Raw genomic sequence first — 27,138 nt, 5'->3', positions numbered from 1 at the left:
ACAAATGACTCTGCAATCGACACTGGCTGTTATCCGGGTTGCCTCAGCTTGGGAACAATGGGAAAACAAAACCCAGCTAAACCCACGAATGTACGTACACAATGACGTGCACATCGTCAGCAGCCGTCTCAGCCATAAAGTCTAGCACCAAAAAAATCTCTAAATGTTTCCTGTTGGTTTTCTCTAGTTTATACCTTTGTTAACCAAATAAATTTTAATATAAATAAATACTTTTAAAATAATTTATTAAGTGCTGTAACATTTATAAACACACATACATATGTACACACCAGCCTTTGTTCCGGCATCTTCAGAAAGCAGTTTGGCAGTTCTGAGATGGAGTCTGATCAGGACAGCGAGGTCCTCAGATGTTTCTGTCTTTCCTTTTGACACACTGATCTTCTCGAGCGCAGTCTGAGGTTATGAAGGCCTCCTCCTCCTCCTATCCTGAAAGTACATGCTCTCCCACGGTTCCTGACGAGGCAGCCCGGAGCAGCCATACACCTGGAGGAGGCATGCAGAAAGAAACCAGTCCCCTGCTATCAGGTGTTGGGTTTGACATCTGGGTTTCTGGTGTAGTGTCTCATCTGTGGAATGGAGGTTTGCAGTCACTTAACACTGAGTTCTTCAAATCTCACAAAAATTCAGAGTTGAAAACACAAAGCAGTCTCACCTGTGCATATTATATTTTACATACCAATGCCATAGATCAAAATAGATTAGATGAAACTTTAAACTCTTCTGATCACTGAGGGGAAGTCTGAGAGAAAACAGGATACAGATAAGAAAGCAGCACAGTACCAAAGATAATGCTGTGTTTATGAGAAAAGAGCACCAAGGGACAAATGCAATAAATCAATCAGTAAATAAGCATGTGAATGTCCAAACACAGCACACGTGACTGTTGACTGGTCACAGAAGGTTTAACACCAAGGTGCTCACATTTATACCGTGTCAGTGTAAATAGGTCATATATTTAAGCATGATAGAGACACTGTTTTCATGCTCATTTCCTCTTTCGCACAGAAAACAAATGCAGATTTTTTTCAAAAGGAGCAGATCGATTTTTCACCTGGATTTTATCCCCCACAAATCCACAAGGATTTGTGTTTCCTGCTGCACAGAGACACCGATCACTGTTGTTTACAGTAAATGAGCTCGCAGTGGTGACCTCTCAGAAAAATGTTTTTGGTTATAGAGGGAGGAAAGAAATCGGATTATAATAAGTACCTCAGACAAAAACACTATTAAAACTTAAACTACAGTGTGTTTGCGCTGCTAGTGCTGTTTTTAAAATCCACTTTCCACTCAGATTTTTACATTGTATGATTTTTGTTCAGTTGTTAAATAAAGATAATTTTCCAGGTGGCGTTTTAATATATAAGAACAGAAAACAACAGCCCTATATAGAAAGATGTTAATTATTGCATTTTTTACTTTTGTTTGCTGTGACTTAACACATAAAAACACCATTTGTCTCTGTGTTCTGTGCCGATGCTCCCAAATTGGTCTTGGAGCAGAAGCATGAAGACAGTTTCATGTTCAGCCAGATTTCTTTGGTGCATGTTGGACAAATAAAACCTGCTGATGCTTTTAATGCAAATTATGATACCAATCAATGATCTCAAACCTTGGACTTGAGTAAAATAACAGATGGCATATATTATGTCTGTTTCTTTCTAACATGCCCTATTATACATTTGTTAGAAATACAAGCTGTTTTTGCATTTTTCAGTCAGTATCAAGACGAGCTACTGTACCACATACAGTATCTTCTGGAAAATGTAGAACTTATATAAATGGGAGGAATGAGTGTTGTGCCATGATGTGGACACTGAGAGCAGCTGGACCTCTCCATCTCAGTGTGACAGAGCACTGAGCCATTATATTTGACTTGGCACTGTAACTGGTATATGCAGTAGGCAGCTGGGTGAGCCACAGCCGACGAGCATCGGTCAGCCATACATCAACCCAGGCTGCCAGGGAGTGAGCTGGATGGAGAGAGGGTCTCATAAATCAGCAGCTAGATGCTTATTGAATTCAAGCTGGAGGCACCAGGCAGAGTCCTGTTTCAGTTTTCATATGCTATACACTGACTTGTTCCTGTTCCCTTGTACAGTTCTCACCCTCTTAGACTGCATTCCCACCTCTCTCTGTCTATCGACTGGTAGTAGGTAGGCTTTGCAGTTGCGTGACAAATATTAGGTATTAGCTGTAGCTTAAACAGATTTGGTCTGTGTCTTCTATGTTGCAGCCTCAACTATTGAGCAAATTATAATTTTGTATTTTTGTGGTTCAGGTTTTTCTTGCTGTGTACTAGTCTTCATTGCTACCATGATCTGTTTCCCCCTGTAAAATTATGAGCAGTCTTGGTGGATGTGGTGATATGATAAAGTGAGAGGATCTGGTACTAAAGTCCAGAGTGGACTGGATTTGTTGCACACACTGTTTGATCATTTATACCCACAGGACCAAGAGATTTTTGGCACTGTTTGTGCACAGCAGCTTGGTCCACAGTGATGTGATTGCAATGTGTAAACAAGCCTGGACATTTGTGGTCTGTTGATGTGGCATTTTATTGCTGATTAGTTGGTGGTGTAAGCCATGCATCTCTGGGCCTTCAAAATGTTGCAAAGATAGATTTTTGCAGAAATTGTTTCATTAACAGCTGGCTCCATACTGACACACACACACTGAAACCTGCCCTGTACAACCACAGAAAAGAAAACAGCTGAAGCAAAAGCTCAAGCTAATGCACCTCCCCACCCAGACTTATTCTGTCAGGGATCAAACTGGTCACCTGCTCAGATTGTTTCTCATACTTTCACACTAGCGGAGCCTCAGATTTTACAGTAAATGTATTACTCTTTCTCCAGTATAACCTGATTGTAGAGGGGTTGATTACTTGGGTGGTTGCTGCATGTGACTGTAGCAGAGATGCACAAATAGACATGTTGAGCACAACTCAGTCCTCAGTTTTTGGCAGTCTGACTACCTGAAGCTGTGACTTTAATTACATTCCTGGAATTTCAGACTTGTTTGAGAGGAGAAGGGGGCAGGGTCAGGAGGAGGAGGAGGTCAGAGGTCATGCAGGAGGATGCAGTTGTTGTCAGCTTGGAGCTGGAAGACTGCTACAACCTTCCTGTCTGCCCAGAGTGACATCTGGTTTCCCAACCCTCATCTTCCCACTGGACCCTCCGCCGACAACACACACACACACACGCACACACACCCACACCTTTAATTCACTCTCGGCCCAGAAAATTGCTGCCGGCTCTCCTTCCTCACTGCTGCCATCACTCCTCCAAACAGAAGCAACATTTGATATTATAATCGCAGCGTTGTCATGAAGAAGAAGGGCTTAGCTTACTCCTGAAGGAAGGTGCGATGCTACTTCACATCTCTCCCTTTTCTATGTATGATCAAGTCCTGACAGGAAAAGACCTGGAGGATTTATTGCACCCTGTCACAAGCATTGAGCCAGTTCCAGGCCCTGTTTGTAGCCCTCACAAACACTTTCATTGTAGTAGTTTAGTTTTAGTTCATTCCAGCCAAATCATTATTGCCATTTTTTACATTTCTGTAAGTATATTTAAAAAGTAATGACAAAATAACAGATACTCATTTAGTCAACAAAGGTTTTGTTTAATCAGGATATTACCAGTGATTACACATTTACTCAAACATCATCCCTGAGTTTTCTGCAGCTCTCAATATAATGTATAATACTGTATATCTTTATATATTGTTATGGCTCCAAACAAGTGAAATACAGAAACAGAGAGTCAGACTTCATTACCGGTGGATGTTACAGACCTCACTGTGGTGTCCGATTGACAGGTGACCTGCAGGAAGTGCAGTGGAAGAACACCACAACAGAGTATTTGGTACATGTTGACAAGTTGTTGACAAAAAAATAAAAAGCATCAGGATTCCCTGTATGGGCACTAAGAAGAGATGCAGAACAGGTCAACATGGCGACAGCTGACAGGCAGCGGCAGCCATGCTGCCTACTCTCCTTCACAATGTTGTAACATCCTTCTCCATGGGGAGGCAGGGTGTCGAGGCATTTTATTAAAACTTCAAGCTGCAGCATTCAGCCATATCTGAATATCTTTGTGTTCAGTCACCAATGCCTTTGACTGACCCCGACCCCCATAGTGGCAGGTCTTTTCCCTTCAACAGGGGGAGAGCTGTTTGGTCCCAGGCCAGGTGTCTCAGGCACTTGGCTGACAGCCATTCAAACTCACTGGCCCAGTTATTTTCTTAATTCTTCTTTTTTCCACATTGGCAGGACAAGTCTGTTCCAATGCAGGACATACAAACCAGCCAGGCCGTCTTGACATCAATGTGCTGCTTGTGATGTTTAATATTCTCCTTTCCTTGATTACTGAGCACCTGGGCAGCTCCTTGTCGACATGTTAAGGTTTAACTTGATTAAGTGGTGCATTTTTACATCAGTTAAAGGACATAAAATTAAGTTTGTAATGATGAGATTTAGTAAAAGCCTGAGCAGACATGCTGGATTTGCAGAAGCTTGTTTTCAAAGATAAAAAGACATAAAAAGAATTTAATCACAAATACCACCACAACGTGCACACGAACACAAAACCGCCCTCACAGGAAGACAAATGGTTTCCTCTTAACACCTGTTGTGGTTCTGGTTGTTCCTCCTCTGGCTCTGTGTTGTCTGTCTGATTTATGACCAGGTATTTGTTGTTGCAAAGACTTTTATCACCAAGGACACAGGCACAAAAAATGCATCAACAAAACTGGTTGCTATTTGAATAATAGTCACATTACACTATGTACGAGGTTGATATACAGAACTCAGCTCTGGTGCGTGCGCCTGACGAGGCTTGAGGTTGGCAGTGATTTTCCAAAATATAGTTTAACCTCTAGTCTTGTGCGTGTGTTTTATTTTCTATGCAGTTGAGCACAGAAGCAGCCTCACTGCCATTCGTAAAAGCCTAGTTGACATGGAAAATAGTCTGCAGCTCAACAAAGGCTGCAAGGGGAAACCCTTTCACACCTCTGTAACTCTGTGTGTCTGTGAAACACCGCACCTCACTTCCTCTCCAGCAAGGGTTTTGCCTCTTGTCACTGTGAATATGTTGTTTAGTCAACTCTGCAGGTTAAGTAAAGGTTAAAAAAGAAAAGATGTCCTTCTCCTTCAGCCAGCAAGATGTGGTGGCTTGCAAAACTCAGCAATCTCTGACAGGAATATGGCTCCAATTGGTCCTAATTGTATATTTTATATATAAAACTTCCGTGTGGTTTAAGTACATGTTGAGCACAAATTGAAATTTTCCTGGAAATATGAGGCCACAAGCATAGACCTACTAGTTGTGTTGTGTCCCTTGGCTGGACAGGAAGACAGAAGGTGGGTAGAAATAACCAAAACAAGAAAGAAACAGAGCAAAGAAAGGAAGGGTAGAAATGTAGGAAGGAGCAGAGAAAGAGTGGGAGAAGTTGTAGGCTTTTTTTTTCCAAAAAATACCACTACTTTAGCTCACTTAAAGGTTTCTTAAGATAGACTAGCTCAAATAAGAAAGTCGCTTTCGGCTTTTCCCATTTTAGGGGTCGCCACAGCGAATCGTCACACTGACGACTCGCATGTTGACATTTGGCATGTGTTTTACACCGGATGTCCTGATGCAACCCTGACTCAAACCCGGACCACAGCAGCGAGCGCTGCACCTTAACCACTAGCCTACCAGGGACGGCCGTAGACTAGCTCATATAGACTTTTGATATTTTCTGAAAGTTCGAAATCATATAGGCAATAAAACACATATTTTCTGATTGGCTACATTCAGGAATTTAGTCACTACAGCCTCTGTTATGACCAGTAACCTATGGTCAGCAAGCTTTACATAGATGCTGTGTAACTGACATTCATCAGTACATTTGTTGACTTTACATGTTCCCCTACATTTCAGCATGTCACAAAATAATCCATTATAATGTGTTTAGAGAAGCTGACTCAAAGGATCTTGGGAAATGAAGGCAAATCAAATCAAGAGCCATTTTCTAGTAAATACCGCTTGTGGCTACGCTTCAGCAGATGTTTCACAGTGTTTTCTTAAGATCTGTGCATTTGGCAGCACCAGTAGCTAGTCTGAAATTCATCTGAAATAAACTAACAACCAAATAACCAATGAACATGAGCATCCAGAGATGTTGTCATGGTTGGAGACATCTTTTTAAATACTTGAAACCTCCTGCATTTCCCCTTTTGAATCATACAGTTAACTTTAAGTATTGGAAATTGAAAAATAATCCACAGGCCACTTTGTGATATAGAGGAAAACGTCACTGGGAAGTCTTTTGTCGGGTTTTCTAGAAGTTCATTTTTAAGGGAATGTTTGCCGTTTCCGTGTTGTCGTTCATCTGTGCGATGTACCGTATGATAGTATGTGTGTGTGCTGTTTACACTTGCATTACTAATACATGTGAACATTCACTGCATGTATGCAGGCACTGTGTATTTTATGAAAGGTGGAGCAAACAGGAAAAAGGCATTTTCAGTGGAGCACATCACACAGGTGGAGGTTTACCCACCTTGACACTGCCACACATGCACACACACAGAGCTGAGTCTCCAGGTCACTTCTGTGTGGGTGTGTTTGGTAAATATGCCATCCCGGCCTCCCCGAGTCCAGGGAGAATGTGGAGCTTTCATTCATCTGACTCAGGAGAGAGGACAAATATGCCCTTAAACGCAAAGCCCAGCTATACCCTCTGCACACACACACAGACAGACCTTAACACTGTGTAGCCCCAACACAGGTGCTATCTCACATGGGTCTTTCCTAAACATAAGGTCGGTAGGGGACTAAGACAACAACATTCATTCTCCTGCCATGAACGTTTTTTGGCAGACTTTTGTAGTAGGTTTCCATGTGAAAAGCACCGTGGAACCATTCTCAGTGAGTCATGCAGCAAAAAGGCATCCTCCACTTTCATGACAAACATTTCCTGCGTGGCCAGAAAACATGGCTCACACTGTCACAACAACAGTGACATTTGCATTTCCTGAAGGCAGATACCTTCTCGTATTAGATAGAGATGTGGGTGAAGCCAGAGAACCACCTTTTGGTGTTTTGATTTAGTTCAAGGTCAAGAAACTGACCAAATATATGCACAGAAAATGTCAAATCTTGCAAGCGACCTTGGCTAACTGATGAACTTAAGTCTTAGCAGGAGGGCTATCCATCTAAATCTTATGTATTAATGAAGCATGATTAGGAAAATCTCACATTTAGGTGCTGTTTTTCATTTGTGTTTGTACAGTTTTGGCAAATACTATATTTCTTATGCTTGTAGATTTAATTCCATTTTTGAGAAACTGCATATAAGCAAGTCTAAAATACAGAAAGAGCAGTCGAGAAGTCTGCCGCACCACCTAGATGGAGTGTAAAGTCAAAACAACAGTATTACACATAAAAACAGTCATCAAATCTTAACAGATGTCTCTGGAACACCTAGTGAATAATATTCTTAAAGGTCAACCGGTAATAGTTTCTGTCACAGAAGTTGTCAACCAAGTGGTTCCAATAGCAAATGTCACATCAGGGGAGGCAACAAAAAACACACAGTCTGTTCCTAATAATAATTGTAGTACAATATTAGACATGTATAAGCAATATAATCTGTCACATAGGCCTGTAACAGTTAGTGGATTATTCATCCATAGCTGATCAACAGAAAATGTAACTATTTTGATAACTGAATAGTTGATTGTAGCTTTTCAGATGTGAGACATTTTCTATGTCACAATATAATAATTAATATCTTTGGCTTTTGAACTGTTGATTGAACAAAACAAGACACTGGAAGACGCCACCTTGGGCTCTAGGAAATTATAAGTAGACAAAAAATAAAGAAAGGTATTTGAGCAGCATTACAGTCTCAGGTGATGTACTCCCAGTGGAAATATTGAAGAAAAACTCCCCCTGACTGTTCTGACATTATTCTCCTCCACCATTCAGACTCAGCAGTTAATAGCTTAAACCTATATCTTAACTCAAAACTACGCTGTTTGGCTCATCCAGTTGGAGTACAGCTCCCACACTGTGTGCACACTAGGCTACTGTGAACTTGACAGTGCACATAGCTGGTGCAGCAAGCTGCTGAATGCTGGTTGATTTCAGACAAACATCTTTTTATTATGTAATTTAGGCTATAAAGTTGAATATAAACAACTATTAATGTGAACTTAATATTGGAGCGAACTATAGTGAGATTCAAGTTGTAGATCCTTCGTTTTCAGCCCTGCGAGTTTCTACTCTGGTATACGGTGGTTTCTGTTGACTGGAAGAGTCATGTGTAATATCTTCCCCTAGTCTCTATTGTCTCAGATGTATCATATGGTGGAATAGCCCACACGATCACACTTTCATCATCTGAGTTTTTTATGGAAGCTAAATTCCTCTGCGAGAGTACAAGCATGTGCATGTTCATCCACGGCTCATACACACACCACTCTGCTGTTTATGATCATGTGCCATGTTTCCGTTCCCCTGTTTGTGCCCATGTGACTCTCCCTCTGTGCTCTGCCTCTCCTTCCTCTGGTTAACCCCCTCTCTCTCGCTTGCTCTTTCTCGCCTTGTAACCTTAAATCGGTTTAACATGGAGCTGTGGTCAGGCCTTGTTTCCCTCGGCGGAGGCATGTTACTGTAGATACTTCCTCTTTGCCTGTTTGGAGGATGAAATGTTTGATGAGTGTTTGGGCCCTACACCCCTGATGCTGTTTGATTTATATATTATTTAATTTCCTCTGAAAATTGGATGCAGTATGGCTTCTTATTTCAGGGAAGGACTTAGGATGATGGTGGCAGTGCTGTGATGTTGTGGGGCCAGTTTTAGAGTAGGAAGTAAACATACGTGTCCAATAGTAGCTGTCCAATAGTTTATGTGTGTGGGATTGTGTCCATGCATCTGTATATTCACTTAAGATTCTGAAATCTGTGAGGTTTGTGTAATGTCGTGCTACCTTGGGTTTGGTCAAATCTTAAAACCTATGGTTATGTGATTGTGATAGGAGAAAGTTAAGCAGCAAGGTTATGCTAGTTAGCTTTTTTTTTTTCTTTTTGTGCACGTAGAACCAATCAATAGAAAGTTTACCTGGTAATCTGTTTATCTCTGAAATCAGTCTTGGAGTAAATAGACCATACATTTGCTAATTCTAACTCCTCAATTGTGAAGGTTTTTCTTGTTTCACAGCAGTTGCCAATCAAAATAATAACTATATGAAGCCCTAGTGCTCAGGAAGAGACAACATTTCACTCACAGATTTGATTTATCATTAGAATCTCAGCAATAACACAGTGGTTGTTGACACTGAGGTATTGTATATCCTTTTGCATTTTCATCAGCCAAACTTTGACTCTGCTGACCAGCTGAGTTGTTTTTGGTGGCCTGTTTTAATTTTAGTTTTAGTCTAGTCTTTGTGTGAAGCTGTCATTTTAGTTTTTATTAGTTTTAGTCACGTTCATACTCTTTTTAGTCTAGTCTAGTTTTAGTCGACGAAAACTGATGACATTTGAGTCTAGTTTTAGTCAATGAAAATTGTATTTTAGTCTCTTTTTAGTAATGCAGTTCTATTTAACCCAGTCAATATAGTATAAGTACCTAGTAGTATAGATGAAACCAAACGTTTCTTTTAGTTAAACCCATTTCAAACAAGGTTATCTTATTATATTATTGTTACCTTATAGACTCAAGGATACATCCAATACAATACACATTTTGTGTGATTTTGTGGCCACATTTCTCCCCATCTTTTTCCACAGAAAACTTTTTCTTTTCCACTTCTATGTAATGACTGTTTTAACTTCCCAAAGAATGTGATTCATTAGCTGCACACACATTCAAACGACAGACAGGAGGAAAGCAGTTTTTAACAAGCTTTTAGTTGTTGAGGGGAATAAGTGTAAGCAGTCTTCCATCAGCTGCACACGTTCCTCTGATGAGACAATAGCAGCTAAGACCTTTATGCAGAGATGCAACCTCACGCTTTCAACTTTCCCAGACACATGGATGACAACTTTGATGTCATATTAGATGTGACACACAACCAGAATTTTCATTGCGTCTCGTCTTGTTTTCGTCACGCGATAAAGGTTCGTTGACGATGATATTTAGTCATAATTTTCATTGATGAAGGCAACACTACTGACCAGTTAGAATTTGCACTGTTTTGTATTTTACAGTACATGATTGGTCCTTCTCTGGTCATATTTATTAACTGTTGTCTTGAATGGGGCTTGGTTCCGACTACCCTTAAGCATGCTGTAGTGAGACCACTCTTAAAAAAACCTAACCTTGACTGCTCCCAGTTGTCCTATTTCCGCCCAATTTCCCTTCTGCCTTTTCTGTCCAAGGTTATGGAAAAAAATTGTTCTTACTCAATTACAGCCTCATTTGGACCGTCTGGATCTCGCCGATAAGTTTCAATAAGGTTTTAAACCTCGCCACAGCACAGAATCTGTGCTACTAAGAGTCCACAACGACATTACCATGGCCCTTGATGCCAAGCGGCCCATTATCTTAGCTCTTCTAGACCTTTCGGCAGCCTTTGATACCGTTGATCATGCAGTTTTGCTATCCTGTTTGGAACACCGTTTTGGCCTGAAAGGTGCAGTTCTAAATTGGTTCACCTCTTTCCTGACCAATAGGACCTTTTCTGTTGCTATCGGCAATTTCTCCTCAATGGCAGCCCCTCTTACCTCAGGTGTTCCTCAAGGCTCGATTTTAGCCCCGTTACTTTTTTTGTTATACGTGTCACCCCTCGGCTCAATTATAGCGAGGTATAATGTTCATTTTCATTTTTATGTGGATCATGTCCAGATTTATTTGCCGCTGATTCAATGTGACTCTAATGCCCTTACTCCACTCCATAACTGTATTTGTGATGTTAAAGAATGGCTGTCACAGAATTTCCTTTATTTAAATCACAGCAAGACTGAATACATTGTCTTCAGTCCCGACTCAGCTGCTCTTGTATCCAAATTTAGTGTCTCAGCTCCCTTAGTCACTGATACTGTTAGAAATCTCGGAGTGATATTTGATAGTAACCTTAACTTCGATAAGCAGGTCAGATCGATAGTCAAAACTAGCTTTTTTTCACCTGAGGATGTTAACGAAGGTGAAGCCCTTCCTATCACATGCTGAGTTAGAAAAAGCTATTCATGCTTTTATCACCTCACAACTCGACTACTGCAATGCCCTTAATGTCAGAATTTCTCAATTTCTTCTTCGGAAGCTACAACTCGTCCAGAATGCTGCGGCTCAGCTCCTGTCAAATACCCCCAGATATGCCCACATCACCCCTGTCCTTTCCTCACTGCACTGGCTGCCAGTGAAATTCAGAATCGACTTTAAAGTGCTGTTATTTGTATTCAAGTCAATTAACGGCCTCGCCCCCTCATATGTGTCGGATCTCGTGTCTGTCTACGCCCTGCATAGAGCTCTACGCTCTTCAGAGCATCTCTCTTTGACTGTCCCGCGATGTCGATACCAAAAATGGGGCGATTTTTTTCGCTTTTTTCTAGTGTTTGTAGCTTCTTTTCACTGGAGTACATATGTTTTGCTGTGAAGCACTTTGTGCCCCTTTCGAGTTGTAAAGTGCTATACAAATAAAGTATTATTATTATTATGTCATGACTGATAGTAAACCATAAAAATAAGAGACTAAGTCATTTCTGATATCTGTTAAATAAGTTCATTAAGCAAACAGAATGTGTTTGTTCTGTGCAGTTCTTCAACGTGAAAAATTGTTTGCATGCAGGCTGTATGTACTGTATATATAGTGCACTTAAGTGTGTGGGTGAGTGTGTATATATACATGCATGCCAGGTTACACATATTTGTGTAACTTGTTTTTTTAATATATGTGTTTGTGCATTGGCCATGTCTGTTCGGTGTGCTGAGAGTGAGCGTGCACTGGAGTATGTGGGCAGGACTGGTGGAGGAAAAGATTTGTGGGGGGGGCCTTCAACCTGTAAATGCGGTCGTTTGTATATGAGAGAGTTGGTGAGGGAGGCAGGGAGGACTGGATGTAGCCCACTGTAGACACAAGGGCAGATTGATAGTAAACACACACTCCAGGTCTAGCCGTTAGTCTGGCTAACAAGCCCTTCATTAAGGCCGTCTGATCCACTCACTGAGCGCTTTTGTTGAAGTAGGAAATGAAAAGTACACCAGGCAGATTTGACCTGAAAATGTCGGCATGCACTGCCAGCACTTGTGAGCTTTTTTTTTTACACCCTCTCCACCTCTTGAGAAGTGGTTATTTTTGTTGCCCTGAACAGGTTGTCTCTGGGCACGCGCCCCTTCTCACCTCCTCCTGGGAAACATTGCAGGGGAAGTTATTTTGCTGTAAATGTATAGAGTGCATATAAAGGCTTTTGAAATGAGCTGCTTCCTTGGGTACTTGAACAGGTAGATTTCAGCACTGGGACTAACACCAACCTGTAGCTGAAACTCTGCTGACTCATTAGGTCGACATGTTTGACATATCTTCAACAGTTGCTGTGCTACATCCTGAAGAAAATGTTCATTAGTGAAACATCATTTATCTTGTATAACTTTCAAACTAATGATGTCAGTGTGATTCCAAATGCTAGGGGTAGGTCTTCAAGGTCACGGAATCATTTTATGGGGGTCAAACATTCGGGGCAGTGATGCTCTCAAATTATTTTAAGAAAGGCTCTTTGGTCCGGTTTTCTAGTAGTCCATTAATTCGGTAGCTTCAAATGTTTATAATAATCATGTCTTTTCTTATTTTCTAATCAGCTATCATCAGATATTAGCAGGTGATGGAGAAGCCACAGTAGTTCATCAGAACTACAGTTATAAATGTTACACATTTTTGGTCCAGATACACTACAGTTGTTTTCTGGAAGCTACGTGGTCAGAGGGGTTTTTCACAAACCCCCAAAAGTCCATAAGTACACAAAGCACTAATTAAGTGGTTTAGTTCCATACAAACACTTGTCTTATTGGAAAGTAGTATGCACAGTTTAATATCCAAACATTTCAGTAATAGTATAAAACCAAAACAAACAGCAGAAAGCATTAAACACTGCCACAGACAAAGCATTGTATCCTCAGTATTGATATCAGTGGCTTTAACTTCCTATGCAGCAGAACTGCTGTGGTTTGATATGAGTCACTCACTTGGTTTGCTCCTTCATTTATGTTTTCATTCTCTCTATACTTGAATAACATTGTAGAACTTTTTGTGCAGTGGCTTGATGTCAGCTGGTGTCCATCTTTTTGGCAGTGGATGTGAAATCGTCCCATATTTTTCTCCATTCTTTTGACTCTTATTGACAGCACTTCTGGGGCCTTATTTATAAAACTGTTCATAGGATTCAGACTAAAGGTTTACATGCACACAAAACAGAAATGGAAAAAAAAAATCTGATTTGTAAAACAGTGAGCATGCACACATCGATGCACTTTCCCTTTATAAATCACAGTCAGCTTGAGAATGTGTGTACTTTGGGAAGCTGCATATTTCACCCAAAACACTCCCACAAATAACCATATGTATATGGTCAATGCAAAACCCTCATGAATATTGAAATACACTTTGTTCCTGTCTAGAACAGAGGCAGTGCTACAAACAGAGCAGAGTCTGAGAGGCTGGTCGCTGCAGACACCGTTAATACAATAGACAAGACAATCCCCAAACTAAGCAAAGTGCTCAGATGTGCAGGTGGATGTCCTAAACATTTTGCTGCAGACCTTTGAAGTACGGAGCAGCCGGCAGAGACATGGGGACACTGAAGCTCGCCACTTGGTACTTTTGACCATGTAGATGCTACAGATATGTACATAGCTGATCACACTATCAATATCTAAAAAACCAAGAACAGTAACTCCCAAATCACTGCATTATTCTCATATTCATAGCTGATGAAGGCACAAGGCAGAGAATGTCTGGCAGCACCACGGGTGCAGTAGTTAGCACTGTCACCTCACAGCAAGAAGGTTCCGACCTGGGGCCTTTCTGTGTGGAGTCTGCATGTTCTCCCTGTGCCTGCGTGGGTTCTCTCCAGGTGCTCCGGCTTCGTCCCACAGTCCAAAGACCTGCAGCTTAAGTTGACTGGTGACTGGTGGATGCATGTCAGCCTGTGATAGACTGGCAACCTGTCCAGGGTGGACCCCACCTCTCGCCCAGTGTCAGCTGAGATTGGCTCCAGCTGGAATAAGCGGTATAGATAGTGGATGGATGGATGTTAAAATTGTAGCTGGCCATATATTCACAGAATTAGAAAACTTTGTTAGAAATCTACCAGTTCTCTAAAGAAATGCGATTTTAAGATTTAGTGATCAAGATGAAAGGAAATCACCTTGCACATCCTGGCATCATCCTTGGCAAAGCCGCTCTGTGGTGCACTCAACTGGCAGGCTGTTGAGTATGAGCCTCCTACAGCCCAACCCTGTCCTCTCAGCATTGAGGGTTTGGAAATGTGGTGATGAACCAACGCTACAGTTAATTAATGACAGTTTAATAATGAATCACAGGTATAAAGATGGCCTGTATCTTTTAAAAAGGAGAGGTGCTTATCACGTTGTGGACATGTTTCAAGCCCCATTTTGTGCATACATGGTGTTTATAAGTGAGGCCTTGAAGAATAATGGAAAATTCCATCTTCTTCTTCTTTCTTTTTTTTTTTTTAGAAAAGCATACATATAATATGTATGTTCCTTCAGGGGAGTTTGAGCACCACCAGGGGAAACGTGGTGGGCGTTCCAGTAGAGCATCTATCACTTTTCCAGCAACCCATTTGAAAGCTTTGCGGTTTAAGAGGATTCGCTCTCATTTAATTAGGGCACAATGAGTGACACAAGGATTCCCAACATTTCTGCTGATGGTGGCAGTGGGATACGAAAGGACTAAAGCTCAAATCTTCTAGCCTGGACATACAGCATTTGTTACATGTCTGTTGGTCGATGAAGATGGATCCCTTCTCTGTTGCTCTTCCTTAGGATTATCTGCTTTTTCTGTTTTTTGTTTTGTTTTTTGTTGCACATTAATGTAACACCATGAACTTCCTTGTGTGGATCTGCCCTCTCAGCAGGTTTTCACCCTGCCTTTAAGTGTGGCTGCTCAAACAGCAAACATTTTGCCTCTGACCTTGTCAGATGGGGCGACTGTGGTTCAGTGGGTAGAGCAGTCGTCTCCCAGCCGAAGGGTTGGGGGCACCGAATCACGGTGCCTGCAGTCCACATGCTGAAATGTCCTTGGGTAAGACACTGAACCTCCGAGTTTCCCTTGATGATTAGAGCCATCGGTGTGAGTTGGCGCCGCAAATGGCTGCCTCGGTTCTGTCCCTTGTGTGTACTTGTCCAAATAAAGGTGATTATTATTATTATTATTATGATACATCGTCCGTTTGACTACATTACTCATAACCCCATCAATGGCTTCCTCACTGGAGAATCTCAGTAGCCACCAGTAGAGGACTGGTTATAACAGGTGTCTCCCAGTTGCAAATTTGTGAGGTGGAGGTTTTATGGGGTCCAATATTTTGGACTGGATCCAAGACAAACCCTCGAATGAATAATGTGACACTGACACTTTCAGTAGAATGTTGCTCCACCATTAATGTGTTCAGAAAGAACAACATTATCTCATTTTCCCTGAGCTTCACACTTTTCCTTACCGGACATATTGACACCCCCAGGTGATCCTGTCTCAGATAATCATCAAGTTGCCCCATGATGATTTGTATTATGAGCAGTTTTGTGTCCCCAAAAAAGTTTGTGTCATCAGGAAAACAGCTGCTGAATGGATGCTTTCATGACCATAATTCAGTGACTGTTTTGGAAGTTTGTCACAAGCATTAATGTTTAACCTGAAACAGCTGCGACAGAAGAACATACTGTACAACTAGTGATGTAAACAGTGTCAGCTTTGTCATCAAAACCTCTCTTTGATTCACTATCAGGCAAACATGGGTCATCTTCAGTCAGCAGGTTTTACCCTGTCTCCAAACTGAGAGGCTCTTGATGATTCCCTTTTAAAAATGTTTCATTTTGCTTTGCCTACACAACTGGCTTTGTGCCTCCTCTTGGAACTCTGAACCACATCACCACAGAGCAGCCACTGCAGTGCATGAGCTGAGCCCCCTCCATATATGTAAGTGATTGCTGACCTAATTTATGAAGGGAATGAAAAATAAAGTCTGCATTGCAATAAAATGAAAAAAAGAGAGAAATCTAATTTATTTGGGCTGCCTCAAGTCAGCACACTTTGCCACCAACATCCCACCCCAAACACACACACACACACACACACACACACATATAGATCTTATTTTTCTGCTTTTGCAGTTTTCCTCCTCTTTTCCAATCTGGGAAGCCTGGGAGGCCCATCTTTAGGGGGTGCTAGGTGCTTTTTTAATGGTATCAAGGTGTTTCTGGAGGGGGGCCAGCCCTGGGCCCCTGGCTCTGGTCTAGAAATGCCTCCACGTTTGCAAACAAACTGGCTCTTGCTCTCCCTGTTTGCCTTTGTGGCTTTATCTTTTTTTCCAGGCCTGTACGGGCCAGCACACAGCAGGAGGCACTGACTTGTTGATCGCCTTCACAGAGCAGCTCATAAACCCAGTAAGCATGAATGTGGGGACCTGTGTGTGTGTGTGTGCACACGCTGACATTGTTTGTGTACTTCAGAGCAGCTCTGGACATTTTTCTCTATTTAACCTAGAGGGTGTTGTGGAAGTGCACAACCAAATAATTATTAACTGTTAAATAACGAGAGCGAGGCACAAGGAGCTAACATATCCTTTAAGTCAAGTTTCAGGATAAATAAGAAATTACAGCTGGATTGTGCCGCAGTGTTTGTCTGTTTCTGTTTATGGATGTTGCTTAGAAACTTTACTAAATCACAGTGTTCAACATGTGGCATCTGTCTCACCCTCTCTCACCAACTCCTTTCCTTTCTCGCTCACCCTCACGCCGTTTGTAAACAGGGAAGCGGAATACATGGCCTCATTGTTTTGCATCATTATTACTGACAGGCCTAAATCACTTGAATGATGGGAAGCCCTCATACAAAATTAACCCGGCCCAGCGTGTTTACCCTGCCTAAATCATGTTGTTCACTGGCTTGAAACCGAAGAAGAAGGGGGAAAATAATCCTCACATCCTGACATCTGCAAAGCACCTGTCGTGAACTGTGCATGCTAGCTGGGCCACAGCACATGCAAATAGCTATCTCCCCTCATTTTACTCTCTGGCCTTGAAAAACACCATGACCATCATGTGCTTTAACAGCTGGCAACCACCTCCGTGTGTTTTCCTGTCTCCAATAAGACTGTGCATTGTATCTGTTTAGGATGAGGTCATGTTGTTGATATTTTTAAACATATTTTAAGGCTATTAAATGGTAAAAACTGTGACGGCTCTGTCTTTCTTTAGCGTTAGAAACTTGCTGCATACAGAACCGAGCGGGTTAAAATCACAGGGACATTCCTTATTCTTTGCTATCCTACTAGCTACAGTAGGTTGTAAACATTAGCCAGCCGGCAGGTCACCCTCTGTCTGCTAAAAGAATAAAACAATGGCCAAGTCAAGCAGAGTCTGTTCTTAAGATAATAAGAGAAGAGAGAATAAAATAAACATTTTAGAAATCCTAGACTCATCTTTAGCCTCATTTAGCATATTAAAAAAACCACCATGTCTTATTGCTTAATTTTTAATTGGACCTTCAGATATTTCTTCATTGTGTTTTTCTATTAAAAACTGAAAATAATCAGCCTTAATGTGATTAAAAAGTTGTAACAAGTGTTCTTCATACATCTTTAAACCCAGGCCTACCAACTGTAGCACTTTTCCATTAATGTGACTGCACAGTTTGACTGCTGGCGTCTCTTGCTGAAAGGCAGCAGTGCTTTAGTGTCGTAGTAGGTATATATTAATACACATAGTGCGAAACATGTCCACTGTGAAGGGACAGTGCAACATACATGACAGTTACATGTAAAAAGTAACAGCTTGCATGTCATGCAGCGCAGTGCAGCTGTAGATGGAAGGGCAGTGGGCAGCGGCGCTTTGGTCCTGTGAACAATTTTAGAGGACCCACACTGCTCTACATCCCTGCTTTCACTGTTTCCCTGCTGCATCACATGACTGCCTGTCCCACTGACCTCCCACCAGACGTTATCAGTGGCTATACAGGCAAATAGTTTCCTGCAAGTCTCTTGCTGAAGGGAGTCATGTAAGCTGCCTTGGCTCAGAACAAAGTTGAGCTTCTAGGAGGGAAGGAGGGTGGCACAGCTAGGAAAGGTGCCTGGCCTTCATCAGCCATCACCACCGATTCGGAAGTGAGTCACTCCTCTGGCGTGTGCATGTGAATGTCTCCCAAAGGTTGCCTGCTCTGACTGCAGCACTTCTCCATTTTAGCCGTTGCATAATTCCATCAGAGCTGTAGTAAAGAGGCTGCAGGAGGACTACTGTATGTACACTTCAGACATGGCAGATCAGAAATGCTGGTTAAACAGACATTTCTCAAAGAAAGAACTAATCTGGAGGCAGAAATAATCCTCTTAGTTGAGTTAAACCTTAAAGGGCCAAGGTCAAGGATGCCAGGATTTCTACCTACAGTAAGTATTGTTACAGTGCAGTTTGCAGTTCAGTTAAAGAAACAGGAGGCAAACTTCTAAAACTTATTCCAAAATGGAGCTTAGCTGATTTAGAAAATTGACCTCCTATATGTTAAAGTACTGTTTTATATGTGTATATATATTTTAGCATAAGTAAATGTCTACTTATCAAATTTTTGACTATCAGCACCATCTGAACTGTAAAATGTGTCCACCGTTACATCTTATGCTCATTTTAAGACCCCCTTAAACTCTACTTGCACCTATTTCGATATGATGCATCTGCACATTTTCTATAATATTAGTAATTTGATGATATACTTCAGTCATGTGGCTGATTGTCTTCTCTAGAGCATTCAGCTTCCTCTTATTAATCATCTATCTTTACATGGCCAGAGGGTTTCTAAGGAATTTAATATATTTAATTTGTGCAACAAAATGAGAAAACACTGAAGCCGATGGGTTTATAATGTTGTTACTTCCAGAGAGCATTCGATGCTGACTTGTGGGATGATTGTTATGGACTTTTGATGTGTTTAAGATAAATGATTTCTTAGAGATACTGGTCTAAAATTGTAACACAGACAAGGGTCTCTCATTGAAGTCGATCAGCCTCGATTTGTGGCTGCTCCCATGATTCACTGGTGTCTAGTGGTTTGGACTGTGCTGCCAGACAGTTGAATATCTGTGTCTGCTTCCTGTCCTAGATAACGGCAGTATGCAGAGAGGCTGCCCTCCTGGCCCTACAACAGAACATCAAAGCTCAGTCCATTGAGGCCAGACACTTTGAAAGTGCCCTGAACACTGTGAAGCCCCGGATCCCCGACTCTCTCATCCAGTTGTATATCAGCTATCAGCAGCAACACACCGGCCTGTGCTTTTTCTGACCACACTCCTACGTACTAAGGAGGTTGTTCTCTTTATAATTCTACTACTACTTTAATAGTGCAGGCTTCCACCTGCCCCAGTCTGCTGGACAGGTGGCTAACATGATAAGAAACTGACACACCATGCTGACTTTGGCTAAAAGCAAGGATTTCTCTTTTGTAGCTACTGTGAAACGAACTGTTGATGGGGTTTATAGTTTACAGCTAGTAGGGGAAAAATGTGCTAACCGGTTTGGAGTCCACAATCCAACATGCCAAACTTTGTTTCCCAGAATGGCTTTAATTATATGTATAGTTTTTAAGTCTGCTGAAGTGTCATGTTTGATCATGTAAAATACTGGCAATGTATTAAATGCATTATTTCTGTATTCACTGTCTTTGGTTGCCTGGTGTTTTTTAGCAACATTATAGAAAAAGAAAGGTCACAAATAAACGCTGGTGAGATTTAAACCCGAGGTTCCAGCGGAAAAGTCTGTAAAATAAACATGTGTAACTCAAAACTGTCACTTCCAGCTAACAGTGGTAAACGCATTCTATTTCAGTGCAAAAATTAATTTAGCTGTGGACATGTTTTGACTGGATTCAAAGACTTCCCCTGCATGTGTTTGTTTTCACTCACTTCCCACCCTGTACATCCAGGGGAGGTCCATTTTCTGCATGTTGTCAGTGCCACTTTGTGTCATTTGCGAGTTAGTATATTTGTCTAAACGTTTTCCTTACGGGATTTGGACTGGCTGTACAGTCAAATCATGGGTTTTTAAATGTTTTCAGACAGACAGATTAGACTTTAGCCCCACAGATGGCAAGAAAGGAAAAAATGGAAAGCTGATTTTAAACAAGTTTTATAACTGATTATGCTGTTAAGTGAGAACCAGAATGTTTCCTGTGGGCCCCACACTAACATCTGTGGATTCAAATATTAGACTTGTATCTGGGGATCTTCTGGACCCCCTTCAAGGGCCCTTATGGTTCCTAGACCAATAGTTAGGGGAACCGCGGCTCTGTATCCACGGGGAGAAAAACAGCGGCAGCTGGTAAATTCATCACATCCATCCGTGGAAAATCTGCTAATTGCTGTAATCCGGAGATTTCCGACCACTAAGTGCAGGGAAGCAGGCGGCCATCTGATGGCCTAGAAGGATTTAGTTTATCACCAGCAAGAAGCTGGATATTAATACCCATATTAAAACTTAAGTGTTACTGCGCAACAGAATCACTTTAAAAGCCTGAAACACTAACAGGGCTTTTTCCAATTCCTTTTTTAAGCATCTGCTGACCCGAAGTGGCACTGGGGGTCACTCGTCTATTGATTTTTCCATCTGAATGGGGTAAATTGACTTTGTATTGAACTTCCTTTTCTCGTTGATCCGGATGTAGCGCATCCGCGACACCAATCAAACCAGACAGTCAGGAACAGAGGGGAAGGGGGTGGCAGGAGCGAGGGGTATCCTTTCTCTCCTGGCTGCAGGGCTGCTTTTTTTCTTAAGGTGGACCAAACTTCCCAACCGCCACCTCCACTGCTCAAAAATCCTGCCCTTTGAAACTCATGGGATGAGTTATATCAGTCATACAAGTTGCAGACTCATCACCACGCATTTTACTTCCTCTGATGACATGGGTAAGTGCGTAATGGGACCATTCCAGAGAGGAGAGGAGACATCCTGTTGATGTTTTCTTCCCGAATTGTCTGAAAAATCATGCACTTGTCTGTGCAGACAGTTGTTACCATAATTGGGGTTTCGGCACCACAGTGGGTCTTTCCGTGTAGTCCAAGTTGAGTTTACTTAACTTTTAGGATTCTAGCAGAAAGTGAAGATGCGTGGCTGTCAGTTAAGCAGCAGCAGATCCCATGTCATTGTTAACTTTGTCTCAGAATATCGTTTCTTGTTAAAGAGTCTTGAAAGTCATCAGACCCCTGTGAAGGAACCACCCTTCATTAAATTCATCTAAATCCTAGATCTCACGTTCTTTCTTTCGTCTTAGTCAGTTTGAGGTTTCCTAACAATTATTTATTAGATGGTTCATGAGTTTTAGTTTTTCTTTGTTATACATTAAACATGAGTGGATATGCCTATGTGATATGTTTCTGTGGCCAATAGAAGATTAAATTAGGCTTTTATTTGAGTTCCCTGTATGCGTGGCCTCGCTACCAAAAAATTACTAGTCAGCTAGAATATAAATAAAAGGCCCGTTTATTACACTACATTGAGTCACATCCAACATTATTCATAACCCACAAGTACGGAAAATAGTAGTAGTTTCCTTCCCTGAGCCCCCTCATCGCAGCCAACCCAAAATAAAAACCCGTTCCACCTTAAGTGGAGCGCATATCTCTCTCGCCCGGCCATTGGCCATCTACATCTGCCCAATGAATCAGGAGCGGATGCGATGTATCCTTTTTCAGTGGAGTGAATGGCCAATGGGAGTTGGCTTATCGAGCAAACACTGAACCCCGCGTTTCCATTCATTCAGTGCTGAACAGGCCTGTGGAGCTGGAGAGAGCGCATCACCGCCTGCGACCTGACCAAGCTTTCTGCCCGAGAGCGCAGCTTCCCTGTGACAGCCAGAACGCAAGCTCAACTTTCTGCAGAAGCTCGAAGAGGAGGGGCTCTCGGATATATGCTGAATCGGCTTTGATTTGATTTCCCCAAAAACGTCTTTGCGCTGTTTCAATTTTACAGCAGTTCCTAAGGGACTTCTATAACTGGGTTGTCCTGCTTAAAGATCGGGCTCCAAGTGCGCAGCAGCTCTCCGAGTGCCTTCTCTCCCACATCAGAGCTCCGCCGTGGATTTACTTCGTGGGGTCCTGGGACGAATGCATGAGCAACCCGCACTGAGCTTTTCTTTAAAACTAACCAAGGAAAGGGAATAACACGAAGGGATACACTCGCACTGGGATTATCAGGACATTGCATTTTCCTTTTAGATGGAGTTTCTGTAGGCTGGTTGATGGATTCGGCGTCATGGATGGTTGCATATAGGTACGTCTCCGCTTTACTATTTTACAGGTTTTGCTTTTCATTTCGGTTTTACTGTAGACTATTTGTTGCCCGATAGAAGCGTGCGTAGCGGCCCAGTATGCCCTGCAGCAGTGATATAAATGTTGTGTCACAGTGGTGCACAAAGCCAAAGACTCCGTGTTATTTTCTTATTAGGTGATTAAACTGATGGATTTCCTTGGCCGTGCCTTCCACGTAGCCGTGGCAAAACCCCTCCCCCATGGCGGTGGTTTTCATTCATAAGTTTTTGAGATGTAATATCTGTTGATCTCCGGCAGTGTCGGTTATAGGCTTGTATTACTGTGCACGACGTCTTCTCATTTAAAGACCCTCAGTGTGGATCATCATATTTATAGTGCGCTCCTTGACGCGTAAACCGTTAAAAACAATAAGTTTGTTGATTTGCGAAGCGCAACTGGATGGGTTTATCCTCGGCTGCAGCGTTTCACCATGTGAGCTTTGGTGCGTGCTTCGCGGGCCAGCCAGGCTTTACGTCTGTGCAAATTGTAGATTTTGGCCTCGGGCACAGGACGGCGTCGCTTCATAACATCCCCGAAGGCTCCAACCCACATTGCTCGTGGTACTTCTGGCATAAACACAATTATTAGGCAAATGATTTGCCTCGAATAAACTTCCCAAACCTGCGTCTTGCTGTAGTGTGAAGTAAAGTCGTAATGCGACAACTTTAAAGCGCTCACTTCGTTTTTAAACTGAAGTCATTTTGTCAGAACTTGATCTGACTTTAGCTTTTTCTCTACTTATCCCACCCCCTACCCCCTCCAAAGTCCTTTTTGGTGTAGTAATAGAATACTAAGTGAGGCAGCTCATTTAGTTCCTTGGATCGTGTCCTCATTTCGCCGCTGCTGTGCATTTAAATGTTAACTAGTCATACAAATGGAAATGAAGTAGGGCCTACCGAAGTTTAGATGTGTGTCTCCTGGGGAAGAAGGTACAAAAAGTCTTTTTAATAATCAACTTTTTCCTCGTGTTGTGTCACTTAACAGGATCAAAAGTGTCATATTGTCATGTTGACAGGATGAAGACAGTCTGGACTGCCACTGAATGCACCTCGAATATTACAATAGTTGCTTATTTGCTTCAAGTTATAATGAATGTTTAAAATTCCTATATTTACTGCTGCGTAATGGTTATTGGGTTATTTTTTTAGCAATAGTTTGGCTTTCACAGGTTCTGAAGATGAACTGGCCTGGGGATTTTGTTAACCCACTACCATCAGTGTGTGTTAACCAGTTATGCCATGTTTTGATGATGTCCTCTTCCTCCCTGCCTCTTCTTTGTCTTTCCCTGGCCCCTACCCACTACGCCCTCCCCAGCAGGTTTTCCGATGCATGCCAAGTCCACGGTGAATGTCGGAAGTGGTGATCCCCCCAGATGGAGCTCCAAAGTCAACATGGCCCTGGTGGTTCATTAGTGGTGATCCAGCAGCCTTCCCTTGAGAGCCGGCAGAGATCGGATTATGAGCGGGAGCTCCAGCATGCTGCCATTCTCTCCCTGGACCAAATCAAGGCAATCCGCTCCAGCAACGAGTATACCGAGGGGCCCTCAGTGGTACGGAGGCCCCCTGCACCCCGTATGGCCCTCCGGCCTCAGGACAAGCAGGAGAGGACTCACGAGGTCATCCTTGTCAATGTGAACAACAATTATGAGCACCAGCCATCCAGTCACCACCATCATGTGGGAGGTGGTGTGGTGGTTGTGGCCGGGGGGCAGCAGTACAGTGGGTCCCGGGCACCTGGGCTCAGCCGCTCCACAAGCACAGGAAGTGCCGCCAGTTCAGGGAGCAACAGCAGTGCTTCCTCTGAGCAGGGACTCTTGGCACGCTCACCCCCAACCAGGCCCAGCATGAGCTTACAGCACCACCGCAGAGCAGAGCAGCCTGTTCGGACTCAGCCCAAGCCCAAGGCCCCCCTACAGCCCCAGCAGGGACCTCACCAGCCTCCACTAGAGGCTCCGCTCAAGCCCCAGAGCAAAGGGAAACCAGACTTTTCTGGCCCTGGCAACAGTGTTGTGGCTGCTGCTGGGCACCAGTTCATCTGTGAGCGCTGTGGGAAGTGCAAGTGTAGCGACTGCACGGCTCCCAGGAGCCTGCCTTCATGTCTGGCATGTAACGGCCAGTGCCTCTGCTCTGCTGAGAGTGCGCTGGAGCATGGCACATGCATGTGCCTGGTTAAGGGCATTTTCTACCACTGCTCCAATGACGATGAGGGGGACTCGTGTGCTGACCACCCCTGCTCCCTGTCACGTTCCCATTGCTGCTCTCGTTTTCTGTGCATGGGATTAATGTCGGTACTCTTCCCCTGTCTGCTATGCTACCCACCTGTCAAGGGGTGTCTGAAGGCATGCCAGGCCTGCTACGATCGGGTTAACAGGCCCGGCTGTCGCTGCAAGAACTCCAACACTGTCTATTGCAAACTGGAGAACTGGGCCCCACAGACCCAGGAGAAACCTTCCTGAACGCCCGTTTGTTTGTGATTGTGCGTGCATGGGAGACTTGATGTTGATTGTATGATGACAATGGTAATGATAATGATGATGATAGTCACAAATTAATGTTTATCAAACGTTATAAGCACCTCCCACCAGCCTTCCCTCCTGCCTGCCGAACCCTAAGGAGCTAAGCAAGGGAGTAATGAAAACCACTCGAATGTTTTTATTTTTTCTGGATCAGGACCGTTTTTACAGACCAGTGTTTGCCTTAACTGTTTCTATGTCTATCCTCAACTTCTCATTAACACTATATATATATCTATCTATCTATATATATATAGATATATATGTGTATATATAGATATATATGTGTATATATATATATATATGAGAAAGATATTTTCTTCCGTTTTAGGTAGGCCGTTTCCTCTGGGTCTGTATCCCCAATGAGAAGCTGCCTTTTACCAAGTCTGTGAAGGACGATCTACTATAGGGCAATTATGTAGCTATTACCTGGTATTCATAGCAAGCAGGTATATTTGAATTTATTGGTTGCTACCACACTAAAACCGTGGTTCCCGTGCTCATGTTGCATTAACAAAAGCACATCCATCTCATAGTATTTGTTTCTCCACTTGGATATGTTTCTCTCCTTCCATCCATCTGAACTTTTCATACAAATTTTGTGGCTGTCTCCCTTTTTTTGTGTGTAAATTGTATGTTCAAAATCCATAAGAGGAATTCTGGCTATTTTTTTGAAAAGAAAAATGTCTGTTAAAACATTTTTTGTTGTAAAAAATATTTATTATGTGAAGCTCTATTATTTTATGATATTTATTGCAAGAGACAGTCTTAAATTTACTCATGTCTGAATATAACAAAATATCAAATACTTACTGAAAAATTAAAGGGTGGCACAAAAGAAAACTATGTTAACTTTAATGCAGAAAATATATTAATTAATGAAAAAATAGCACTGTCTGGTGTCTTGATTGAGTTATAGAGACTGATGGTTGATTCTAAGGGGATACAGTTTTTTTTGTTGTTGTTCAGTTTTCACTTCACTGGTGAGCAGCAAATCACAGTTTTCCATGTGTGTGCACGATCATGCTGGGTGTGGAATTCCTGGTAAAAATGTTCACTAGTGAGGACAAACAGCTTGTAGCTCGAAATGTGACTGTTTACATTCTTTGAAGGATTTTTTTTGCTGAGATTCTCCTTGGTAACCTTGAAAACTAAACAATACCGGTCGTTGACACACATAGCCCCCGAAGCTGTTAGCATCAACAAAGTCCCCCCCGTTTCAATCAAGTTATGCTCACAGGAAGTAATTCTCCTTCTAAAGCCACCACTGCACTCACCAGCCAACATGTCAGCACAAAACTATGCACTGTAGTTTATTCCCTGGGCTTTAACGCGCCTAGGTCAGGATGTTCCCAAACTCCCAAATGGTCTGCATATTGCAGAGCCCAGCAGTGCATGCCCTGAGAAATGAAAGCGAGCATTACAAGTAGTCAGGGCCACCTGTTCAAAGATAATAAACCAGGGCTATCAGTGCTGGGCTTTTATGACAATGACAGGGGCAAATCCAGCCCCCAGCCTGACCCACACTCACCCGTTTGGCCACATCTTTTTGTCAGTGAATTTATCACTTGGGAAGTTCTTCTGACTGTCCCACCCCCACTACTGACACCCACCCACCCCTCCACCTCTGGGCCCCCAGGGGATGAGATCATCACTTTGAAAGTTGGTTGGTCAGCCAGAAATGCCAACAGTTTGGGAAACTGCTACCAGGAAATTCTCTGGGACAAAGGAAAATATATAGTGCCTTAGGTTTGGAAAGCTGCAGCAGTGGAAATAAAACAACACAGCTGTGTCTGTAATCAGCTACATGTGATAGTGGTGCCCGCAGGTGCTACACACAGCAGGTCTGGGATGCTGAGCTTCAGTTGATGAACCTCTTGATTTAACACGGTGTAAGTTAAAGCTGCAGCAGTTTTGATGAGCAACAGATTAGAAAAGAAGCTAATGGTAAACACAAAGGAAGTGCCTTGTTGGCTTTGTCACTGGGCTGACCAGGCACTCACTTAGACTGACTAGCATGTGGTCTTATTCCAGTTTGTCAGCATTTTACTTTAACTGAACTGTTCCTCCAAATGGGCCTACTGTACCTAATGTTCT

At 42.5% G+C, this 27,138-nt stretch overlaps 2 protein-coding genes across 5 annotated transcripts in view; both read left to right on the top strand.

Moving 5' to 3' along the window:
* afg2a (AFG2 AAA ATPase homolog A) overlaps window positions 1-19,878 on the top strand; it is a 101,130-nt gene extending 81,252 nt beyond the window's left edge. For both annotated transcript variants that reach the window (XM_020594068.1, XM_020594067.1), the window contains exon 17: window positions 19,331-19,878. In XM_020594068.1, the coding sequence (XP_020449724.1) occupies window positions 19,331-19,510 (180 nt within the window). In that variant the 3' untranslated portion in view covers window positions 19,511-19,878. The remainder of the gene's footprint in view (window positions 1-19,330) is intronic.
* Window positions 19,879-21,859: 1,981 nt separating this feature from the next.
* spry1 (sprouty homolog 1, antagonist of FGF signaling (Drosophila)) lies at window positions 21,860-25,865 on the top strand. 3 transcript variants are annotated; one of them, XM_020593998.1, is made up of 2 exons: window positions 21,860-22,491; window positions 23,844-25,865. In XM_020593998.1, exon 2 carries the CDS (start codon window positions 23,902-23,904, stop codon window positions 24,982-24,984), a length of 1,083 nt encoding a protein of 360 aa, XP_020449654.1. In that variant the 5' UTR covers window positions 21,860-22,491; window positions 23,844-23,901; the 3' UTR covers window positions 24,985-25,865. The 3 variants fall into 3 exon arrangements, with proteins under 3 accessions (XP_020449654.1, XP_020449655.1, XP_020449656.1); XM_020593999.1 differs by having other exon boundaries at window positions 23,847-25,864; XM_020594000.1 differs by lacking the exon at window positions 21,860-22,491 and adding an exon at window positions 23,361-23,458.
* Window positions 25,866-27,138: the final 1,273 nt, after the last annotated feature.

This window comes from Monopterus albus, unplaced genomic scaffold (genome assembly GCF_001952655.1).
Source record: "Monopterus albus unplaced genomic scaffold, M_albus_1.0 scaffold21.1, whole genome shotgun sequence".
Lineage (NCBI taxonomy): Eukaryota > Metazoa > Chordata > Actinopteri > Synbranchiformes > Synbranchidae > Monopterus > Monopterus albus.
This window is presented reverse-complemented; position numbering and strand designations above follow the sequence as displayed.

Excerpts from the sequence above, each read along its gene's own strand:
- spry1 (XM_020593998.1), top strand. The coding sequence starts at position 23,902 with ATGGAGCTCCAAAGTCAACATGGCCCTGGTGGTTCATTAGTGGTGATC.